Source organism: Condylura cristata, unplaced genomic scaffold (assembly GCF_000260355.1).
Source record: "Condylura cristata isolate star-nosed mole 26May11 unplaced genomic scaffold, ConCri1.0 scaffold00001, whole genome shotgun sequence".
NCBI classification, from domain to species: Eukaryota; Metazoa; Chordata; class Mammalia; order Eulipotyphla; family Talpidae; genus Condylura; species Condylura cristata.
This window is the reverse complement of record NW_004567102.1, coordinates 27,837,598-27,858,740: the sequence shown is the minus strand read 5'-3', so window position 1 is coordinate 27,858,740 and position 21,143 is coordinate 27,837,598. Positions and strand designations below refer to the sequence as shown.

The 21,143-nt window shown below is 30.0% G+C and overlaps 1 protein-coding gene across 15 annotated transcripts in view; it reads right to left on the bottom strand.

The window, feature by feature from the left end:
• The window catches only part of RIMS1 (regulating synaptic membrane exocytosis 1), a 418,725-nt gene that overhangs the window by 76,383 nt on the left and 321,199 nt on the right, over positions 1-21,143 (bottom strand). For 8 of the 15 annotated variants that reach the window (XM_012721799.1, XM_012721807.1, XM_012721800.1 and 5 more), the window contains 3 exons: positions 18,830-18,859; positions 7,853-7,965; positions 3,794-3,960 (listed from right to left, as the gene is read on the bottom strand). The exons of 3 other annotated variants lie outside the window; for them this stretch is intronic. In XM_012721799.1, the coding sequence (XP_012577253.1) occupies positions 3,794-3,960; positions 7,853-7,965; positions 18,830-18,859 (310 nt within the window). Of the gene's footprint in view, positions 1-3,793; positions 3,961-7,852; positions 7,966-15,729; positions 16,103-18,829; positions 18,860-21,143 lie in introns of those variants that run through there. 4 more of the 15 variants (XM_012721804.1, XM_012721860.1, XM_012721844.1 and 1 more) reach the window with 3 other exon arrangements.

The window sequence follows — 21,143 nt, the reverse complement described above, 5'->3', positions numbered from 1 at the left end:
AATTTTCTTATAAAGCTTGTTTGGTATAAGACATCTGAAATTTGTCTGCCTGGAAAGAAATCAATATATGATAAAGATGAAAAAATTCAGAACTATACAATGAAAATCCAGCTTACTTGGGTATAAAGACTTGTATTTATTTTTTGAGGTAATGGTTTACATCGTTGTTGGTATTTTGAAAATGAAAATGAACAAAGAATTCAGAAATTCAATATATTCATCGTGACTTTTAGAATGTAAATGTAATAATTAAATGCTTTATTATCAATTATGCTACCTCTATTAAAATAGGTATCTTTTAATTGGTTGGGAAAACATTTTTGAGGAATATTTAGCAATAACAAATTAAAATTAGAGGGCATATTATTTTGAAGTATTGTTGATTCTATATATCTAAAAATCATCAGCAATTATTAAATTTAAAATAGATATGTTTAAATCTATGACAAATTTTAAGAATAACTTGGGAATAACTCATTATAAATAGAAGCAGTCATTTATCTTAATATTATAGCCTATTTTATTTTTCTATACAGCTTTCCTGCACCATAAATTTTGAAAATATGAAGTATGGTTTGGATGACTTTGAACGAACTATTTAGAATGTACACACTGGAGGAAGGGATAACTTTTTCAAATTCATGTGGAACTACCAAATGGTAGAGCTATTGGCATCCTTGAGTGGATAAATGTTTGTTGTAAAATAATCACCCTCCAATGTAAGATTTAGGATATGGTCCAAGAATACCTAAAACTCTTTGAAAATTATTTTTTTAAGAGACTGATCATCCAAATATGTTTATATGTATGTATATATAAAGGCAATCACTGTACAACTTATGAGTGCTTAATTTCTTTGTCTCCAAATAGGCTTATATTGCTTTTATCTTTTAGGCAGAAGGATGCTGATCATCTGAAATATATTATCCTAAATGGAACTCAACAATTCTGCACAGAATTGTTTTATTTATTTCACAGAATAAAATTCATCTGAGGCAATGGATAATGAAACATTTCTTGGGTCGGAATGATTTGAAAAAAACATATATATAAATATACGTGTACATATATGAAGTGACATAAATTCTAATAACGATTATATTATGGACTATGTGGCTTAGATATTACACGTTAATACTGTCTTAAAAAAAACAAGTGTCAACACATAACAGGAACTCAACAGTCTGCTGCTACTTGTTATAACACAATCTATTAGCATAACTGATAAGATCTATTCACCTTTTAACCATTAACTTGGACAGAATTTTAAAACTGATAAAGAGGTTAGTTAAAAACAAAACAAAACAAAGAACAAATGAGAAGCAGCAAAATAATGGAAAAAATCATTCCTTGCAGCATTGATTATAACAACAGGAAATAGTTAAAGAGCCTGCAACCCTGTTCCACGTGAATGACACAGCAAATTTATACTGATGTCATCTGTTCCTTTATTTTTTATATTACTCTAAACACCCTCTGAGGTTTTTAACATAAGGCTAATGATGGACATAAACTGTGTGTATTATACCTACGAGGATATTTAGAGGCAAGAACGTAAATCAGACGATAGACTAAATTCCAGAAGTCAGTTCTGCCCTGTCCCGTATCTCATTTTTTTCTCTCTCTACTAAGCAGAAAAAATAGAGTAAAATCACATGGTACCATATAAGAAGAACACAGACCTAAAATACAGGACCAAAGGAGAACACTGATAGCTGAAGGGAAAACTTGTTTAGCCATTATTTATAACGCTTAAATTTTCATAATCCACATATATGAAAACACCACTCAGTACATATGTGTTCTGAACTACAGAAAAGGGAGGAAGAATCAGAAAACAGAGGTATATCCTTAAAAAATGGATTTGCCAATAAGACATTTATTAGTACTATTTTGAGGTCTAATCTCCACAACACCTTCACTAAGAAAATTTACAAGCATCAAGAAGACAAAATATCCTCTATCTTTTGGTTCCTATCTGCCATAGCATGGATTTGTTAAAACGGCATTTTCCACAAAATAACACAGGATCCAATATGTCTACCATGAAATTTCTCTCAATCCTCTGTATAAAATCATGGTGCATTTGTTAATTATTGGTCTACAGTTTCTCTGTTCTTTTCTTTCCTTCTTAAAATTCACACAGCCAATTTTCTTTTTTCTTTGGGATGTGGAGATTTAAATTTTTTTGAAAAAATATGTATTTTTAATATTTTACATCATTGTTCATTTTTGCACAATATTTGCTTTCTTTTCTCAGGTGTAGTCCCCATAGAATTTCCACCACCAACTTGCTCATGCACCATTACCATAGTCCATAGCGCACACAGCCATTTTTTTCATGGAAGATAAACTTTTGAAAATCCTTATCTCTTTCAAGAGAATGACAGTGGGCCTATCACTTACCATGTAATTGGTTAGTTATACCCATTCTGTTAACTAGCATAGTGTAGGCTTTAAGGTACTTAGCTCTACCTGTGAACTTAATTACTTCAAGATTTATGTTTTTATAACTATTTCATAAATTGTTTTTAGTGATTAAAAACAAAATAATCCTTAAGTAATACTTGCTGGCATTCTTTGATAAACGGAATTGATTTTGAAACAGTGTCCTATTAATATCTCAATACAAAGGAGCTTATTAGAATAATTTTTAACTTTATAATAATTGCTGCATGGTTATGTTCTTTAGCTGTTCTAATTCTTTCTTACATATTAGAAAACTTATGGCTCTGTTAAGACCAGTTGCTGTTAACATGAGAAAGCAATAAAACATGTTCTAGCAATATATTTATTAGTTGAAATTGCTCAGGCAGATTATCAGAGCACTACACTTGTAACTAACTGTAAGATATTCACTCTCAATTTGCTTCAACATGGAAATTAGGTGTGGGGAAATCCATGGAGAATGGACGCTGTATATCTTATTATATATCATCTAAAAGTGCAAAAACATCAGACTTCCAGAAAGTTAGATTGGTAACTGCTTCTAATTTGTACTTCTATATTTACTGGGCTTCTTATCATAAAATCCAAAAATCCCTTCAATGAAACTTCTACTTCTAGAAACTAGTTAAAAACAAATATAATAAAAGATGCTTTACCCATGCTTTTAGTTTTAGATAAGATGGGACTGGGGTTCCTGAGGCCGTTTCCTGATCAGCAGAGTAACTGTCTTGTTGAGAACACAAGGACACTGTTTATGACTTAAACTTTCGTGTAAATTTCTCACTGCTCACATAATATATACACCAAGATGGTGTAGTTTATTGTCACACTTCCTACCCTGAAAGCAGACCAACCATTACAGGATTAAAGAAAAGGTCAGCAAACTACAGTTTCTGAGGAAAAATGTAGGCAGCTTTCCTGTTATGTTTTATAAGTAAAATTGTATTGGACTACAGCTTTGCTCATTTGTTTCTATAGCTTTGCACCACACTGACAGTCCAGCATAGCCTGAAATATTCACTATTTGACTCCTTCCAGAAAGTTACTGTGGATTTAGTTGTGTTTTTAAGTGTTTTAGAAGCAAATTCCTTCAAATGTGACTCAAAACAATCTCTAAAATTCTGACCTTGATTGGAAGCTATATCCAACAGATAGCACCAAATGGTCTTTGGGTAATATTCTACAATAGTTAGTAAATGCTCAACCCCCTCCAGACTCAGTTATTTTAATGAAATGTTTCTGCTACCTGACAGAAGCTATACTTCAGCAAGAATATTTAAAAAGCTAGGTGCATTTTTATATCATGTTACAGACCCAGTTTATATAAACAGTATTTCCAACTCACCTGATTCTACCCCTGGGGCGCTCAGATTGCTCTGACATAAAGCTTGTGCTGCTGAGGCGTGAGGCACTGCTGGTTCGGGAAATGGCGGACACATCACTGACATCACTATCTGATGATTTGGCAGAGACGTTATCACAGCTTCTGTACTGATCTTTATGTATGTTATACTAAAGATTAAAAACAAGAAAGTGTGAGCTCCATCATCAGATAGTGGAAAAAAGAGACATATATGGTGAGGTTAATGACTATTTAGTCCACACCAAATAAAAGTGTACCTTTCTAGTAGTATAAAATCTAAAATAATCCAAACGCTCACAAAATATAATACTTCCAATATGAAGCTTCTTTATCCTTTGAATGGTAAGGAATGGTTCATGAGGACTGAATTATAAACAAAAGAGTTAAATACTTGGTGAAAAACTTATGGAACTGTAATTATTTGCATACACTACAATCTCAAAATTATGTATTTTTTCTAGGACATTAGCTGTTCACTTCTTGCTTTTGTTTTAATTATTGCCTATTTTATTCACTTTCTATTCTACCTATGGTTTAAACTGCTTCCATCTGTCTGTTCTTGATATATCCTAAAGAATATGCATTAATATGCATTGTCTACTCTATTAAGTCTTTCAAATTGCATCGATAAATTTATTTCTTCACAAAAATGGGCTGATAGTAAAGCAATGGGGCTGAGCATAGCTAGGAAGATAGTCTGTTATGCTTTAATAGATATTTTCAAATTTAAACTATTATCCAGTGCAAAAGTAAAAAATGGGATTCTTATCAAAATATGTTAGTGTATATATGTAAATGTAAGCAAATATACAGAAATTTAAGTATGTCTTTAATTTGTCTTTGGGATATCATGGAATATCATTAAGTTTTAGAATCTTGAAGTAAAAGATTAAAAATCGCTAAGTTGGCAAAGCAGATAATCTACTCTTGTTTAATATTTGCACTTTTTATTGCAATGAATCACAATGACTAGCTTTATAGATTACACATTACTTTATGTATGCATTTGAATTATAGTAGAGTAAGGCTATATAATTTTATATAACTTTAAACTAATATGTAAGTGGTTCTCTTAGGTATTAGTAAGAAAGATATAATTTTTTTCATTAGAGAACATATAGTTTAAGGAACAAAGACTACACATTGGGATTTAAAGTTCTTGCTAAGTAACTTAGCTTTAGATTTATATATGTTAAGGTGAAACATCAGGTGTTTGTTAACCTGTGGAAAAACTAATCCCGATCTGATGAGTTTAATGATTGTAAAAAATAAAAGCACTGTTTAAAAAAAACTTATACATACAATTGTTTGCTGAAGTTCACTGAATAAATCAATGCTAAAATCTCGATCTGCATATAAATAAAGAAGTATAATACTATAAGCTTTCAATAATCTAGAGAAGGGAGTCACACTTAATAATCTTTCACATGGTACAGTTTAAGTCTAAGATATTTCAGTGTTTTTTCCTAAAGCATATTTAGTGAAAATTCCTTACTTAAGATTGATATTATGAATACTCAGACTTTAAAGGAGGTGCCAATTTAGATGTATATGCCTGTCTGCTATATAGCTTTTGTCCTGAAGAAAAAACAAACTAGTGTTTGGTTATAAATATTTTGAGAATAATTAACCAGTTTCTTATTTGGCAGAATTTTAAGTAAGGTATATTGCTTAAATGCAAGGTATATTGACAAATGCATTAAGATGTGACAAAAGAGTCAATAAAGAATCAAACTCAAACTTTTATATTTTCATATCAAATTTATGGCAATACTGATTCTCAATTATATCAATAAAATAGTTCTTGTGAAGTAAATTATAAAGAGGTTAGGATGAAGGGTAAAAAAGATAAAAGTTTAACATTTTTTAGTGTAACCATTATTATATAATATGATATTAGAAAGGTAAAAATAATTTACCTTTTACTTGACATGTAAAATAAAAATTAAGCTAAATACTTGTTATTTTAGTGTATATTTTTCTGAACCTATCTTCTTATTTTTAAAAACATTATATCTCTGATCTAATATTTATTGCCATAATGTACACTGATTTCATTTATGTAATAAAGTCATATCAACTTATCACCGCTAATATATTAGGAAATAATGGATTTTTAAAATATCTGAATGTGGTGAGAGGGGAAAAAATAAAGGATGGCTATACAAAGTAAAGGGAAAATATAAAATATGATAATTTAACTTTACACAAGTTAAAGTCATCGAGAGACCTCTGAAACAAACTAGAGTAAGGGGCACATTTCAGTAAACTAAGAAACAGAACAAAGTGATAATTTTAAGTTATAAGTCAGGAGTTCCAGGGCTCCCCAAAGGTTTTAATAGCTTTGATAAATACCCTGTTCTTCTGAGCCTGTTTTCATCAATTTGGTAAATAAAAGAGCTGAAAAAGAAGATAATTTTGAGGTTTTTTTCAAATTCTAAATTTCTACAAGACTGAGAATTTGGAATGACCCAAACACAATAAGCCTATTTTGTACTGATTAATTGCAAATTTATATATTAATGGTAGTGTAGACTTCTAGGACACTTCACTTTGTAGGCACTTTGGATACTCATTAATGGATAGAGTACTAGCTCAGAATGATCCAGAAAAGCTATAGTATTTTATGATGCGCCATCTTCTTTTTGTTTTCTAGTTTCACCCTAACTAACTCTGTTCTTCAATTTGACCTCATTCTGACATATCACTAAGAAGTAAAGCATTTCCAACTTAGTATTCCCAGTTTAAAGAACCATTCCAAATAACTACATCACATTGTGGAGGAAAACAAGCTAAATTAGCCTGTTTTATAGTTACTGAGTTTATATTTAAAACAAAAACAAAAACAAAAATGATGATGGTATCCATAAAGAAGACAAACAAACTGATTAAGTGGTAATACCATGAAGAATAAGCTACATAGAAGATATATGCAGTTGGAACCAGCAACTCTAAGGAACAGGAGGATATTTTGCTTATTGACATTTTTCTTTAAGATCTTACATTTGAAAACCACTTGAGACCTCTAGATATTGGGCCTCACTAAATAACAGTGACCCTAGGCACTATCTTAGTTGGAAACCCTTCCGCATTTGACCTAAGATGTAAAATAATAAACTGTAGTCAACACATGACTGTATGGTGATAATGAAAAATTATAAATACTGCTATATTTTTGTATTAATCTAAGAATGCCTCGCCATATAATGAGGCAACCCCCATTACTTCAAAATTAAAAAAGATGTTCTATGTCCCTATTTCAAGCTAGCAATATTGATTGAGTATAATTTTTATCTATTTACTTCTGAATTTTTAGGCCATTACTTCCCAAAGGTTTCTTGACTGAAAATTATAACATAAGTTGCCCTGAGGCTGTCACTCTTATATTCTAAAAAAATTTCAATGTAGCAGATAGTATAGTTAAAATTACCTCACGATATATAAAATTTCAAGCATACTTTAATTAAAGTTACTAGATGTTGGTTAGCAGTTGATAAACGCCTTCGTGCATCCTTAAAAAAATAAATTGAATATAAGTTGAATGCTTTTGACACTTGACATTGTGTGGATTTCAGTTTCTAAGAGGTTCAAATTACCACTTTTACTAAAGACAGACCAATAAGAAATCTCACATTACAAAATTATGTTATTTACTAACAAATCTCAACAGTCTATATCAACATAACAGCTTACTTGTCATAAATCTTTATTTTGATATTTTAAATGGAATATTAGATAGCAGTCAAGCAATGATTTAATTTACCTTGCTATTTGTGAGAATGACTAATTACAATCATTAAGTGACTTTAATGTCAAGTATTTGTTTTTTAAGAAAAAACATTCAGTCTGAGTAAATATTATAATAAAATTACATCTTTGAAAAATATGAGAGATTTTTGAAATGTCGGTAGAAAATATGACCTAACACTATCATCTGAGTGACAACCTCTCATATAACTTGGTGCTTTTGCTGGTCCTAATATGTACACACACTGTACATTTTTAATAGGGAAACTATTGTTTGGATACTACTAGTTTTACCTTGGAATATTGCTCGCGATCAAGTTCTTGACTAGAACCAGACCCTGTTGTCTGCTTAAATCGATGCACTTTCATTTTCATCTGTCTTGTTCGCTCCTCCACTACTAAGCTTGCTGCAAAAACACACAATGGAAGCCTATTAAAACATGTGAAGCACCTTTCAGGCACTGAATGGTATTACGATTTCAATGCTTTTGATATCACTTCAATAAAATGAAACTTAGTATAACACATGATTAATAAATTAAACAAAACGCAGAATATACAATGCTAGCAACTGTTAATCTAAAGGTGAACATGACCAAGTCACATACAATGGGGAACACAAATGTTAGTAACAAAAGATAAGCACCTATTTCTTCATTTGATAAATATTTTCTAAACCATTCATAAATGATTGTGAAATCAAATTTAATTGTGAAAATGTTTTCTACCTAGTCAACTAGTTATTGCATGTACATATATAGAGAAAACAAAGATGCATACTAAACATATCACACATATATGCACATGCTTACATGCATGCACACACCAACTTAACATCTTCAGTAAGTCACTTAAAAATACTTTAATTGATAAACATGTTTTCTGAGACAATTAACATGTACAAATATCTTCTTGATTGCCAATCTTAAAAAATAGACTAAGCAAAAGTCTATTAGCTGATGGCTATGTCTGACAACATGTAAAATTCATAAATTTTAATGTGATACAAAATTTGCAAGTTTTTATAATATGCAAAGGAGTGTATTGTATGAAAACTTTTATTAATTGTCTAGGTAGAAGGAGTGACTGTTTAGATGGGAAGCAGAATCAGAATCTATCACAACTTAACTCTAAAACCTTCCTTAAATTTTTGCATATTTACAAACGAAGAAAAAACTAGCTATGAGTACAGTTGGCTGTACTCAAAAGCTTTATTTGCATTATATCAGACCTCAGTTTATTTTTACAACTTAATTTTTGTCAGTTTCATAGGTTACTGAACCTCTGCAACAAGTGCTAAAATTAACTTTGAAAATGTATATATACATATACATAGAAAATACCAATTTTGCATGTGACTAATACATTGAAATCCTGCCAAGAAGTTCTAATGATTTAAAGGACAGTGGAAATGTTAAAATATCTGGTTTATTTGGCTGTCAATTTTATCCCTCACAAGAAGTTTATAAGGAGACTTGCGGACAATTTTTTTTCTGTTGCAGATTAAACATGGCATATTATCTTTGATAAAAGGAACTGATAACCCTTTACAAATAAATCTGTTGCTTTTATTGTGAGTTCAAGAGTAAATTAATAAGTTTAAATACTAAATAAATAGGTTGAAATTTGGGCTCAATGTTATAATAATAGTTTATCAGCAAGCTATCAGATGGTTAGCTTTAACTTCAGTAAGTTAGAAATATTAACCCGTAGTATGACAGTTATGGGAATTAAGTAATGACACATACTTGGTTTTGAAATGTTTACTTCAGAGACATAGATGATAATTATTTTTAAAGGATGGTTCAGTGGAAAGTCTGAGGAAAGCAATCTGGAAATGTATTAGTTATCTGACAATATGTAAAGAGTCATTTATGAGTACAAAAGCTAAGCTACCTGAGGCTAGTTAAAAATTGACAGATTTTTTTTTAAATTGAGTTATATTTGTACAAATCATATGCAACATAAAATGTGCAAATATCTGTTCTTTGTCTTCTGTTAATGGTGTGGGTACTTCTGACTTGCTCAGTCATTATTTTAAACTCTAAGTAGTTTAAATGAACTATAGTCAGTTTCATTCCATAATTAAATCTTAAAGCAATTCAAAGCAGCCTATACTTATAATAATAAAAACATTTAAATGTTAACTATTCTCACAAAATTGTATTACTTTTATTTAAAATTTTTTCATATAGGGATTAGCCCACAGTTTTTGAAAGATTCACCTTTATTATCATGTGATTATTAAAGAAAACTACTTAGACTCTGAAAGGACTATTTCCCAGGATCTTCTGCTTTGAAACAGTCTGAAACAGTTGCCATGATTTAATATTGTCAGGACATCACTTCATTTCTCTAGATTAGATTATTTAGTTTATGTCATGGTTTTATTTAAGTTTCTATTTTGCAAAACTAAAACTAAATTAGAAGATTGCTGTAACATAAAGAAATCTTCAAATGCTTTCAACGATTTAATTTTTGCTATCCAGAAAATAGCTAATGTCTACCTCTATTCTTATGAACTAAAAATTAACACATTTTAATCTGTCAAAGAAAGAAAATCTCCGCATTATGCTCAAAATCAGTAGATCCCCTTTGACTCATTAGCAATAGATACTATACAATATTCATTGATTGCTCTTAGTTTGCAAGAATAGATGTGAAATGCAAATAGTTTATCATTTACTTACTAATATGAAAACACACAATTCTCAGTTTTTTAGTAGTTCTCATTTTCTGATAACATAAAAATTAGTGTATATTCTGAAATAATTTGTACAAGATACATTTCAATATATTTGTTCATAAACATCAATAAAGAAACTTCAGTGTGAATTTGGAAGTTCTTTAATTTTTTACATTTTATTTTTTGACTTTATATAGTAGGATTAAATAACACTTCTGGATTATAGGTATGTCAATCTAAATAGACAACTTTATTAACCAAAATAGAATATCACAAATTTGAAACATAAGCTATTATCCTATAACATACATGATTACACTGTAACATAATACTTAGTAGTCATTACAAGGATAACTGAATATTTACCATACGATTATCTTTCAGTACATTGCCATAAGTAAAATATTCACAGACTAGAGAGTTTAAACATCTTACTTCAAAAAAAAATTACTGATCAGCTGTTTTTATATCATTTGAACTTTAATGCCAATTACAAAATTAAAATATGAAATAAAATATTTCTAATTATCCCACAAATCCTAGCTTTAAGTTCACATTTTATGAACATTCTGAATGGTGGAGCTTTATAAACCAACAAAAATCATTTAAATGCCAGTAGTTATTCCTTTATAAAAAGATTTTTTAAAATGTGGGATTAAAAATTAACTCCAAATCTTCCACATACTCCAGAGTTAACTATCCACTTGCTTTCTAAATTAAATATAATCATGGTGCAATTTCATTTAGTCTTTAATGAAAGTATCATTTTCACACAGTGTAGTTAGGAGATAAGAGCTTTAATATATACAGTGTATTTCAATAATAAGCACAGATAGTATGATAGGAATATAAGGAACTTATTTATCCCCTCTAGAACCTAAGACATTATTAACACCATAATTTTATTTAAAAAATTTTAGCTTGGAATTTTATGCTTTATATACTTTAATAAGTTCAATAATGTCACTGATATTGACTAAATTGTGCTTTTAAAAAAATTTCTCTAAAATACTCACTGACATAATCCATTTTCTTAACTCAAATTTATATATGTATACATGTACAAACACACATATATATAGTTCACTGTTATCTTCAATGGGCATTTTTATCAGACAAACCTATATATAAAAAATAATCAACTCAACATTATAATTAAGTATAAAGCTGGAAATTACTGAGGGGATAAGTTAAATGCATTCATATAAAATTACTGTTTGCCTCCTAAATCCATCAAGAATAACTGATTTGAGCATATCAGGTGATGTAAGTAAAACCAATTTATAACATATAGTTTATAACAATTTTAATGAACACTGTTAAATATTACTAAAATATTTAGATTAAAATGATTACTTCTCATTTCATGTCAGGTGCTATTTTATGGAATCTTAATTTTGACTGTTAAGATGATCTTTGATGAGCCTATGAAGCTGACATCATTTGCAAATATTTTTGTGCCTATAATTTACTAGATTTATCCATTTATGATTTGTAAAAACTATGATTTAATTACAAACCTTGAAATCTCCCTAACCAATACATCAGTGAAAAATTTCTGTAGAGTGAAAGAGAATGATATATTTGTAAAACTCCTTAGAATTATCAAATATTTGTAATTAAAAATAGTGTAGAGTTATGTGTAATTTAGGACCAATGTAACTTAAATATTAGGTTTTCATAAATAAATTTAAGCAATTTCTCATGATTTCATAAAGACAAACTTGTTCTGATCTTTAAATTTCTCAAATTCTTCATATTTCTCCCTCTGCATTTAGAAATTAACATGAATCTGAATTTTCAAATGTGTTTTATAGTCAATAAAAGATAAAATACTGTAAAACCTTGCAAAATTTTCAAGTACTCTAGGTGAATAATAACTGTAAAAGATAATAGGAATAAAAAATTCTGTATTAATAAGCTTTTTTCTTTAATATGTCTAACAGTGTTGTATTTGTTAACAAAATTAGCTAGTACATGTGCCAAAGTTGATATATAACAATATCTTGCCAGAATAATTATACTTATATAATCAACTACAATATGACATCACACTTTATGAACAGAAAAAAATAATGCCTTTGCTTCTTTGCTGTTTAGCAATAAAAGTAGATTCCAGCAATGTCACAGAAAGAGTAATGATAAGTAGCTGCGTATCTGGACTTGTCAGACAGAATGAAGTATTTGCATGAAACAATGTTTTAGTAATCAACTGAAAAAATTTTTCTGAAGCACTGTATTTTTGAAAGACTCAAATATAAGAACCAACATAATATAAAAATAGATTGAAAATAAAAGATGAAAATCAGCTGACTATAACAGCAATATAAATTAAATACAGCCAAAATGAAAAGCTGGTCTGACTTTTGAAAATTCAAAAATGCAATGTTAGTCTGTACTCACAGATATTTAAACTTCAGAGGAATGGGGACAGTTATATGGATAAAATTACATAAATGTGAAAGCAATGTGAGCAAATAGTAAAAAGCATTAGGAATGACTAGGCATAGGTTATAGTCCTACAATCACTCATCAACACTGTCTTGTTCAGTTGCTGATAAATCTCTCCATTTTAGAGTTTGTATTTGTAAAGTGAAGAGACTGCTTAGAATAATTTTTGGCTATTATAGTCTCTAACTCCATATTATTTCAATGGGATATTGATAAATTAGCTCTAAGTTTCTTCACATTTCAAAAAGCAGAAAATTACAATGAGCTTCTCTTCTGTTTTATTACCTAATTTCCAGCAGTTTTTAATGTATGAATTTATCAAAACCATACATCATAAGGGGGAAAAATTACCAGTTGTATTTTACATTATTGCTCATTCTTGTTTTCGGATTTATACGGTGTGGTAAAGTGGCCTTGATATATCACTTATGTGACCTCCACACTCCTCATACAAAGCATGTATACATAACAATTGAATGTTTAAAATGTTGGCTATCGGAGTAATGTCTACATTTTTTTTTAAGAATAAAATGTATTTGAATTTGCAAGGATAGTCATCTTCCAAATCTTTTCCTTTGTGCCTTCATGGGATTCTTGGATGATAAGGATAATGTTACAGTAATATAAACAATAAAAGGTAATACCTAACCAATGTGAGAAACTTAAAGCACAACAGATAAATCCACATTAAATGAAAATATCACTGCCTTCAGTGTATTTTAGAAGAGATAACCTGTATTTTGTATAGGTTATCTGAAATGGGATTATAGATGAAAACAAATAACAGTGTCACTCAAATCTCACCGCCACCAAGCCAAAAGTACACCTCTTGATTGCACATGTTGATCTAAAACAAAGCTCAGGATATTGAGTTCTAGATATCAAAACTGCCAAGCCCCAGAGAAGAGTGTAAATACTCGTGAAGTACTTGACAGGCTCTAGATAAAAGAATGTGCCATTTTATCTAGCTCTGTTGTGATACACAGGGTTAAAAAGTTATTAAAATTTTATTCAGGTTTTGTGAGTTTTACTATGTTTAGAAGACATTTCTTTGAAGAGTAGTCCATGTCCTTAAGGCTTCTCTAAAGGGGTGACAAAGTAACACCCAGAGGAACCATTTCTCTATATGATCTCTAAGTTTTCGTTTTCTTTGTAATTTGTTAATCACATGCCTCCATAATGATATGTGCACTTACTTCAGTCACCCTCCACCAAAATTCCTGTGTAAGTTTTCATTATTTTAATTACATTGATGACAGAGTAATCATGAAAGGCTTAATGTGACATAACTGCTATATTCAACATCAATGTGTGGTTAGTCTTCCCTCTTTAGAAAGTGTTTACAATTTTTTTTTTTCCAAAATAAGTTTACTGAAGTAAGGTGGGTTTACATCATAGCATCTTTGGGAGTTAGAGGTTCACACACCACGTCCACTACCAGTGCTCCAATAAATATAAAATTCAAAAAGAAATTACAGTATGAAGGGGGGCAAATGCCATTTTTAGAAGTGAAAAAAAAATCAAAGAATCTGTATGTGACCAGACCTTTGTCTGTTTTCTACTTTCCTCTGCTCCTTTCCTACAAATCCCAGGAAGAAGGGGGTAGTTATTTTCTACCATAACTGAGGATTTCTTATAAGGGGAGATATGGCTGATAAAAGTGATAAATACTGAGAAATTTAAAAATAAATAATTAAATGATTAAATAAATCTATCAATAAACTATTAAAATAATTAACTAGTAAATATAATCACACTTGAGTAAGCAAGGTGGGAAAGTAGGATCAAAGCCAACAGTTTTAAGTTGTTCCCTTTGGAATGCTTCACTCAAAATTTAATGAAGAGGCATAATAATAATCAATATATTTCTGGGTTTCTGCCAAAAAAGAAATGGATAAATCATAAGTTATTTTTTAAATTATGCATAGAACAACTAAGGTGTAGGCGATAAGTGCAGGGGTGACAGGATTCACCAAGAGACAGAGTGGGGAGCAAAACAAATATATCAACTGAAATACACTTCTGAGGGGAGCAGGGGGCAGGAGACTAGAGGTCTAATGTGCCATATGGGTGTCAGCTCCCAGGCAGAGAGTCAAATTCATGTTGCACAGGTGAAAAGTGCTAAAACTTAATCCCTAGGCCACCAGGGAGGCCCATAAAATGTAAACTTTTGCTAATGGAGTTGTAAATGTTTATGACTATACATTCATTAACATTTGTTTAGGGAAAGCAAAGTCCTGCAAGATTAAGAATTTGAACCTTTGAAATCTTCACACACAATAACAGGAAATAAAATATTGTGTAATAATAATGAAAATATAAATACAGTAGAAATCATATAAGTAAAATTTTTAATTGATGACAGTTCAAATGACTACAGGCTACACAATTTAGTTTACTCATTTTAGCAAGTCATTATATAATGTGTTTTTGTGTTTCACCATCATAGTGTACTATTAAAAGAAGTGTGTAAATATCATCTATAAATAATATAACAGTAAATTATCAAAGTGCTTTTTATTTTTTGTATAAATTGCACCTAATTATGATTAATGCTAATAGTTGCATAAATACTATCTTTTACCTTACTCAGTGTTCAAACTGTTCTCACCAACATTTAAAGAACTGCAGCTTACTAACTTGAGTGTTTTTTTTTTTTTTAAATAGAAACTTTCAACTTTAAAATACAGTTGACTAAAGGCAATCCTTAAATAGCTCTCTGACTTGGTTATAACAATCATTATATATTTTATTAGTGAAACAGGAAAACTAAAAGAAAGAAAATGTTATTTATTCTCTGTTCCTATTCAAATAAATTTCATCACTTAAACTTTGATAGTCTTTCATTCTCCAGCTGTATAAATTACACATTTTTTGATAAAGGAAATGCATTATTTGTAGAAAAGAAAATATGTGATTTGTTATGATTCAAGATTGCTTCCCAAAATCTCAAAAAAAATTAATAAACTTAAAACATGCTATTTAAAGGCATATAAATTAGAAATGCATTATGATAATAATATTTTTTTCTCACCTTGCAGTCATTTAATTTCTGGTTCTGTTTTGATCTTCTTATATCATTATTTCGATGCCCCCAAACTACATTCATGGGATCGTTAAAACTGTCCAAGAAATGTAGCAGAGAGGGAAAATTGGCTTACTTTTAGAATGAATAATCGAAAATATGCCTATAAATCAGTTTGTGAGGGCTACAATGATATGATCACTCAGCTTTCAACCAACAGGGAGGTAAAAAGTGTCTAAGGTACGAGCTAAAAGGTATATAAGGTATGAACATTTATGGTTTTCAGTAAACTTTTCAATCCTGAGGATTAAATACATTGGTTTTACTTTTGCAAGATGCATGGTAATTTGAAGGATTATCCAGTTATTGAAAGATTTATATGAGTGGGGAAAAAACCAGATCACTAGAAAGGCCAATAGTGGGCTTTTCCAAGGGCCTGGTGGTGTGAGTGAGGGATATAACAGTGATGGGGGACAGTGGACACAACTGAACTGTTGAGTAAAAATCTGATTCTGATTCACAGCAGTGCCGCTACTTTAGGCACTCTACTAACACCAATGACTCACTTTCTATAAACCAATTGTGACAGCACCTTCCTTGCAGCTGCGTACATATTGCTACCAAAACTATTTGGCAATATGTACACAGTTAGTACCAGTAAATTCTGCTTGTTGGAGAGCCTGACGTGGAAAGTGGTCAAGCACAAGGTTCCTGGACTAGTTCCCTGTTCTACCACTTACCATGTGAATGTCCAAAAATAGGACAAGTTTTCAGTCTTTCTAAACTTGAGCTTTCTCAATTGGAAAATGAGGATATTAATAGTTAGGTTAATTTGTTGTAAAAAGGCTAAGAGCTCAATAATTCTATCTACCATTAAAAATGCTAACAGTATTTTGCAACTTCATGTGATTTACAAATAAATGTTTTACAAATATGTGCTGGAAAATTAATAGACTGTTTTCTGGTGATGAAGATTGACCAATCTCTCAAGTTCTCTGGAATGATCCTAGTTTTAATGCTGGAAGTCATACATCTTGGGAAACATTTTAGTCTTTGGTAAACTAGAATGATTGTCTTACAGGTAATTTTATGATTAATCCAAAACAAACCCTCACTACCAGTCCTTTATCCTGTCTGTCGGCTAAGAATGAAATGAAATGTCACAGTCCTCATTTACCCAGGGAACAATCAAGGTAAGCTAATTCTCCAATGTAATCACTTTCAGAAAAAAAAAAAAAAAAAAAAAAAAAAACAGCTTACAGTACAGCTCCCAGTTCTCCCAGGGTTTCTATGTTCAAAAAAAAAAAAAAAAAAAGTTATGGGTATCTGAGCCTGAGGTTACACTTTCAAGACAATTCTTGAACTGTTTATTATTTGTCCTGGGCTTTTTCCTGGTGAATTTGTCCTCCCTTTGATCTCAGAGGACAGACAGTACCAGCTGCTTTCTTCCTGACTTGGATACATTTGGGATGTCCCTCTTTGGTGCTTTCTGTGAAGCATAATTCAGTCAGGAGACAATGACCAAGTAAAAATAAAAAGATAATCATCAGACATGAGATGTGAAGAGGCCATAATGCATATGTCACATAAACTTTAAGTTATACCACTTGAAGGTTTTTTTTTTTTTAAGTAATTTTGGCTTTTGTTGAGTAATTACATATATGAAAGAACAATAAGTGAAAGATAATTATATTTTTCTTTCTTTTGTATAAAACAGGTCATGACACATTCCCAATATAAAATTTCAATAGTTTTATTGTACTAAAATATGTTTTACAAATTCAAGAAAATTTCTTCAAAATAAAGGAAAATGTATTTACTTTTAACTATCGAATATAAAGTTGTGTTATTTATATCTGAATTAAAACTGTAGGGTGGACAGAAATTTATACAAAATCTAGAGACCAAAACACCTTGTTCTCACTGAATAATGCATTATGTTATATTAATATATGTTTATTGCTTAATATTTCAGACACTATGTCAGGATATCTATGTTATGAGGTGTCACAATCTAAGCATAACTATATTTTTATAAATTCAAACTTAAGTGGGTAATAGAATATTATTATTTACTAATTTTTCTATGTGAAATGAGATGTATAGCAAATGCCTCAATATTATCTGGAGCTAGCTTTCATATCTTTGGAGTTTCTTTCTATTAAAATAGATTATACTAAAGCATAGTGTAATGAGTTCAAGAAACCTGGCTTGTTTACTACTCATCAGCAGTGTCAATGGAAAATGTCTTTCTCTCTGAGACCTGAGTTCCATCACTCATAAAATAGGGAGGAGGCTACTAGCAGGAATACATTTACCATTGTTATGGGCAACAAATCAATCCAATCATTAGCCCACATTGAAATACTGGGAAAATGTACTTTTATTAAATTGTTTAGGATTATATAAACGTATTATCAACATTAGACTGAAAAATCATGTTCAGTATTTAATTAACAGGTTAACAATGGCTTTGAGTAGGAAATGTTGTGGGTGGCATATGGGAATTGAATGAAGTCTGCAGCTAGCTGACTCTCAAGTTACAAATTTCAAATGTGACACAAAAGACAGTAAGGTTGAATCAGCAATATGTCAACACAGTAGGCCAAATAGTTCTTCCTTCAACTCTCTCAAGAAGAGAAGATTGTAATATTAAAAACAATACTGAATAGAATAAGAGGGTTAATATTTAGGCAGCTGCATGACACAGTAGGGGACAAATATGCACCAAATTTATTGATTATCTCATTGGGGAAAAGTCCAGGGATTTCCTACTCTTTTACACCAAATGTTACCTGAACAAATAATAAGTACTAAACTATCTATGAGAGGAGGAGAATACAAACAAATGAAATAGAGTTATCTTATTTTCCAAAGATAACAGTTGTCAGGTGAGTAAATAAATTTTGAAGCAAAAAATACACTTAATTGTAAGGTAATCTCTTCCTCTGATATGAACTGCTTACATCATAAAAGAATACTAAATGCCGTATGGAATAATTTCAGACAAAAACTGTTAAATGATTTTCTTTGTTATTTCAGTAAATACAGTTCATAACTCAGAAAAGGAACAATATTAAATAGTTTAAAAAGTTACATTAATATTTACCTTTTGTGGAAGAGTTATATTTTTCTTGTTCTTCAATGAATTAAATGCACATAATGATGGAAACAAAAGAAAGAAATCAGCAAATTTATAGTTAGACACAGAAATGTCAAACAACACAATGCATGAATAATAAAAATGTGTAACATATAGTAATGTGGCATGGTAAACAGCAATGACAAACTATGAAGAAATTTTAAATATGCCACTAAAATTAATCAAAGAAAGAATGATTTCAATGATCTAAAGATTTTAAATAAAAACAGAACCACTGGGAAATTAAAATGTTTGGCATTTGAAAAATATGGTATTTTTTCTTGCATTTTAAGAACTCATGTATTTATCACCAATTCTTAAATATTTTCTTTTAGGTCCACTATGAGTTTTTACTGTAAATGTAGTTAATACACCTATTATCCACAAATAAAAATTTTATTATTTCAAGAATGATAGAAATTAGGAAATCTGAAGCATTACATAATAGCAATCATTTACTTCACATTTTCCACATGGAAAAAATACTCTAACTCAGGCAATCCTTTCTTTCTTCTCAAGTTAATTATATTAAGATATCTCAAGGTGAAATTGTTTATGCAGACTATACTTAGACATTTTATGAGGATTTATATCTTCCTCCCTATTACTACATTATTTACTGTGAGATAATTTAGGTCTGTCTAGATATTTCAGAAGGGAGGGATATCATTAGAGTTTTACATAGCAGATGTAATAAAATAACACATAAAACCTTATTGACACACCAAGTATAGTTTATGACCTTTGAACACTTCTTTAAAAGACATTCAGCAGAACAAGCACACAAAAAACATTAGGTTGGTTTCAGAAAACTAATAAAACACCAATTATATTGTATTCAGACTTAGACCATATAAGAGCTATATTGGAATATAACACTGAAACATAACTAGGGACATTTCTTAGATGTCTGTGTTCCTGATTACCACAAACTGTTTGCATTATTCAAACTTTAAGGTTATTTTTCAGTAACTTTACCTCAAAATTTGTACTGTAGTCACCCTTCTTTTTCACAAAAATTAAGTAAATATGTATTTTCAAATGACGCATGTCTTTAAATAATGTATATTGATTTATAGTACAAAGAGAGAGAAGTAGCACTGAATTAAAGGGAAACAATTCATTTAGTGTAGCTGTCTAATGGTCCTGGTTTGCAGCCTAAAATCAATATGCACATAGTAACTTGTATAAATAAATTTATTTTATAAGATTATCAAGTTGTATTATCATCTAGAAGTCAAAACCATTCAAAATATTTGCTTTTGTCAGTCAATTGCTTTTCAGAAGTTAGTTATTTATTTTTTAAAGAGAACTACCCTTTATTAAAAATAAACAAAAGGAAGACTAGAAAGAAGTCAAGGGCAAAAGAGGCTTATGCAAATAAACTGCTTGTCAGCATTTATCTTCATAGAAAATAGAACTAAAGTTTAACAAATAATATCAAAAGAAAAAAATACAACATAATTTGATAGTCCTAAGGAAATACAGTGAAATCAACCTTGAATAGAGTAGGCAAAATTCTAACTTGCAAGTCCAATTAGTAGTTTACTTTAAAACAAATTTCAGAACACACAAAGAAAGCAATGTTTGTTCAGTTTGAAATAGATCCATAATAAGATGATTGGTGGACAGTATCATCATCTCCCAAAGTCCCAAAGCACAGTGAATCATAAAGTAAATCAGACCTATTTTAATTAGAACATGATAATTAGATACAATACATATTAGTTGTGGTACTTTCAAAGTGCTGTATCTATTATTCTTAGGTTATAAATTTCAGGAACTCAAATAACAAGAAGTAATTTACAAGTGTATCTGTGATATTAAATATCAAAATATCTCCATCAATTTCATCGTCAGTCATTCCTTTCTTCCCACCTCAATTCAATCCTATGATTTTTCTGAAAGACAACTGTGAATATAAATGTCATAAACAGTAATGTTCACATTAACAACAGAATGAGTTTTTTTATTCAGTATACAATCTGATTGATTTTGTAGAAGCAATTCTTATTTAAACAGAAATAGAATAACTAATCTCATACTATGACAGTAAGTGCCCTTATATGCTTTTGAATCTACAGAGTGCTGTAGTAACTAGAGGAAATGCAAAGAATTTGGGAATATGTAACCTTTTAGATATTAGTCTTTAGCAAAACATGGTCTGTAAACTGAGTTTGTAAGTTTGTATCTAAACATCAATACTGGTAGTTATTTGAGTTGTGCAACAGGAGTTAATTAATAAATAATTTAATCATCATCAAATTTTATTTTTTAAAAG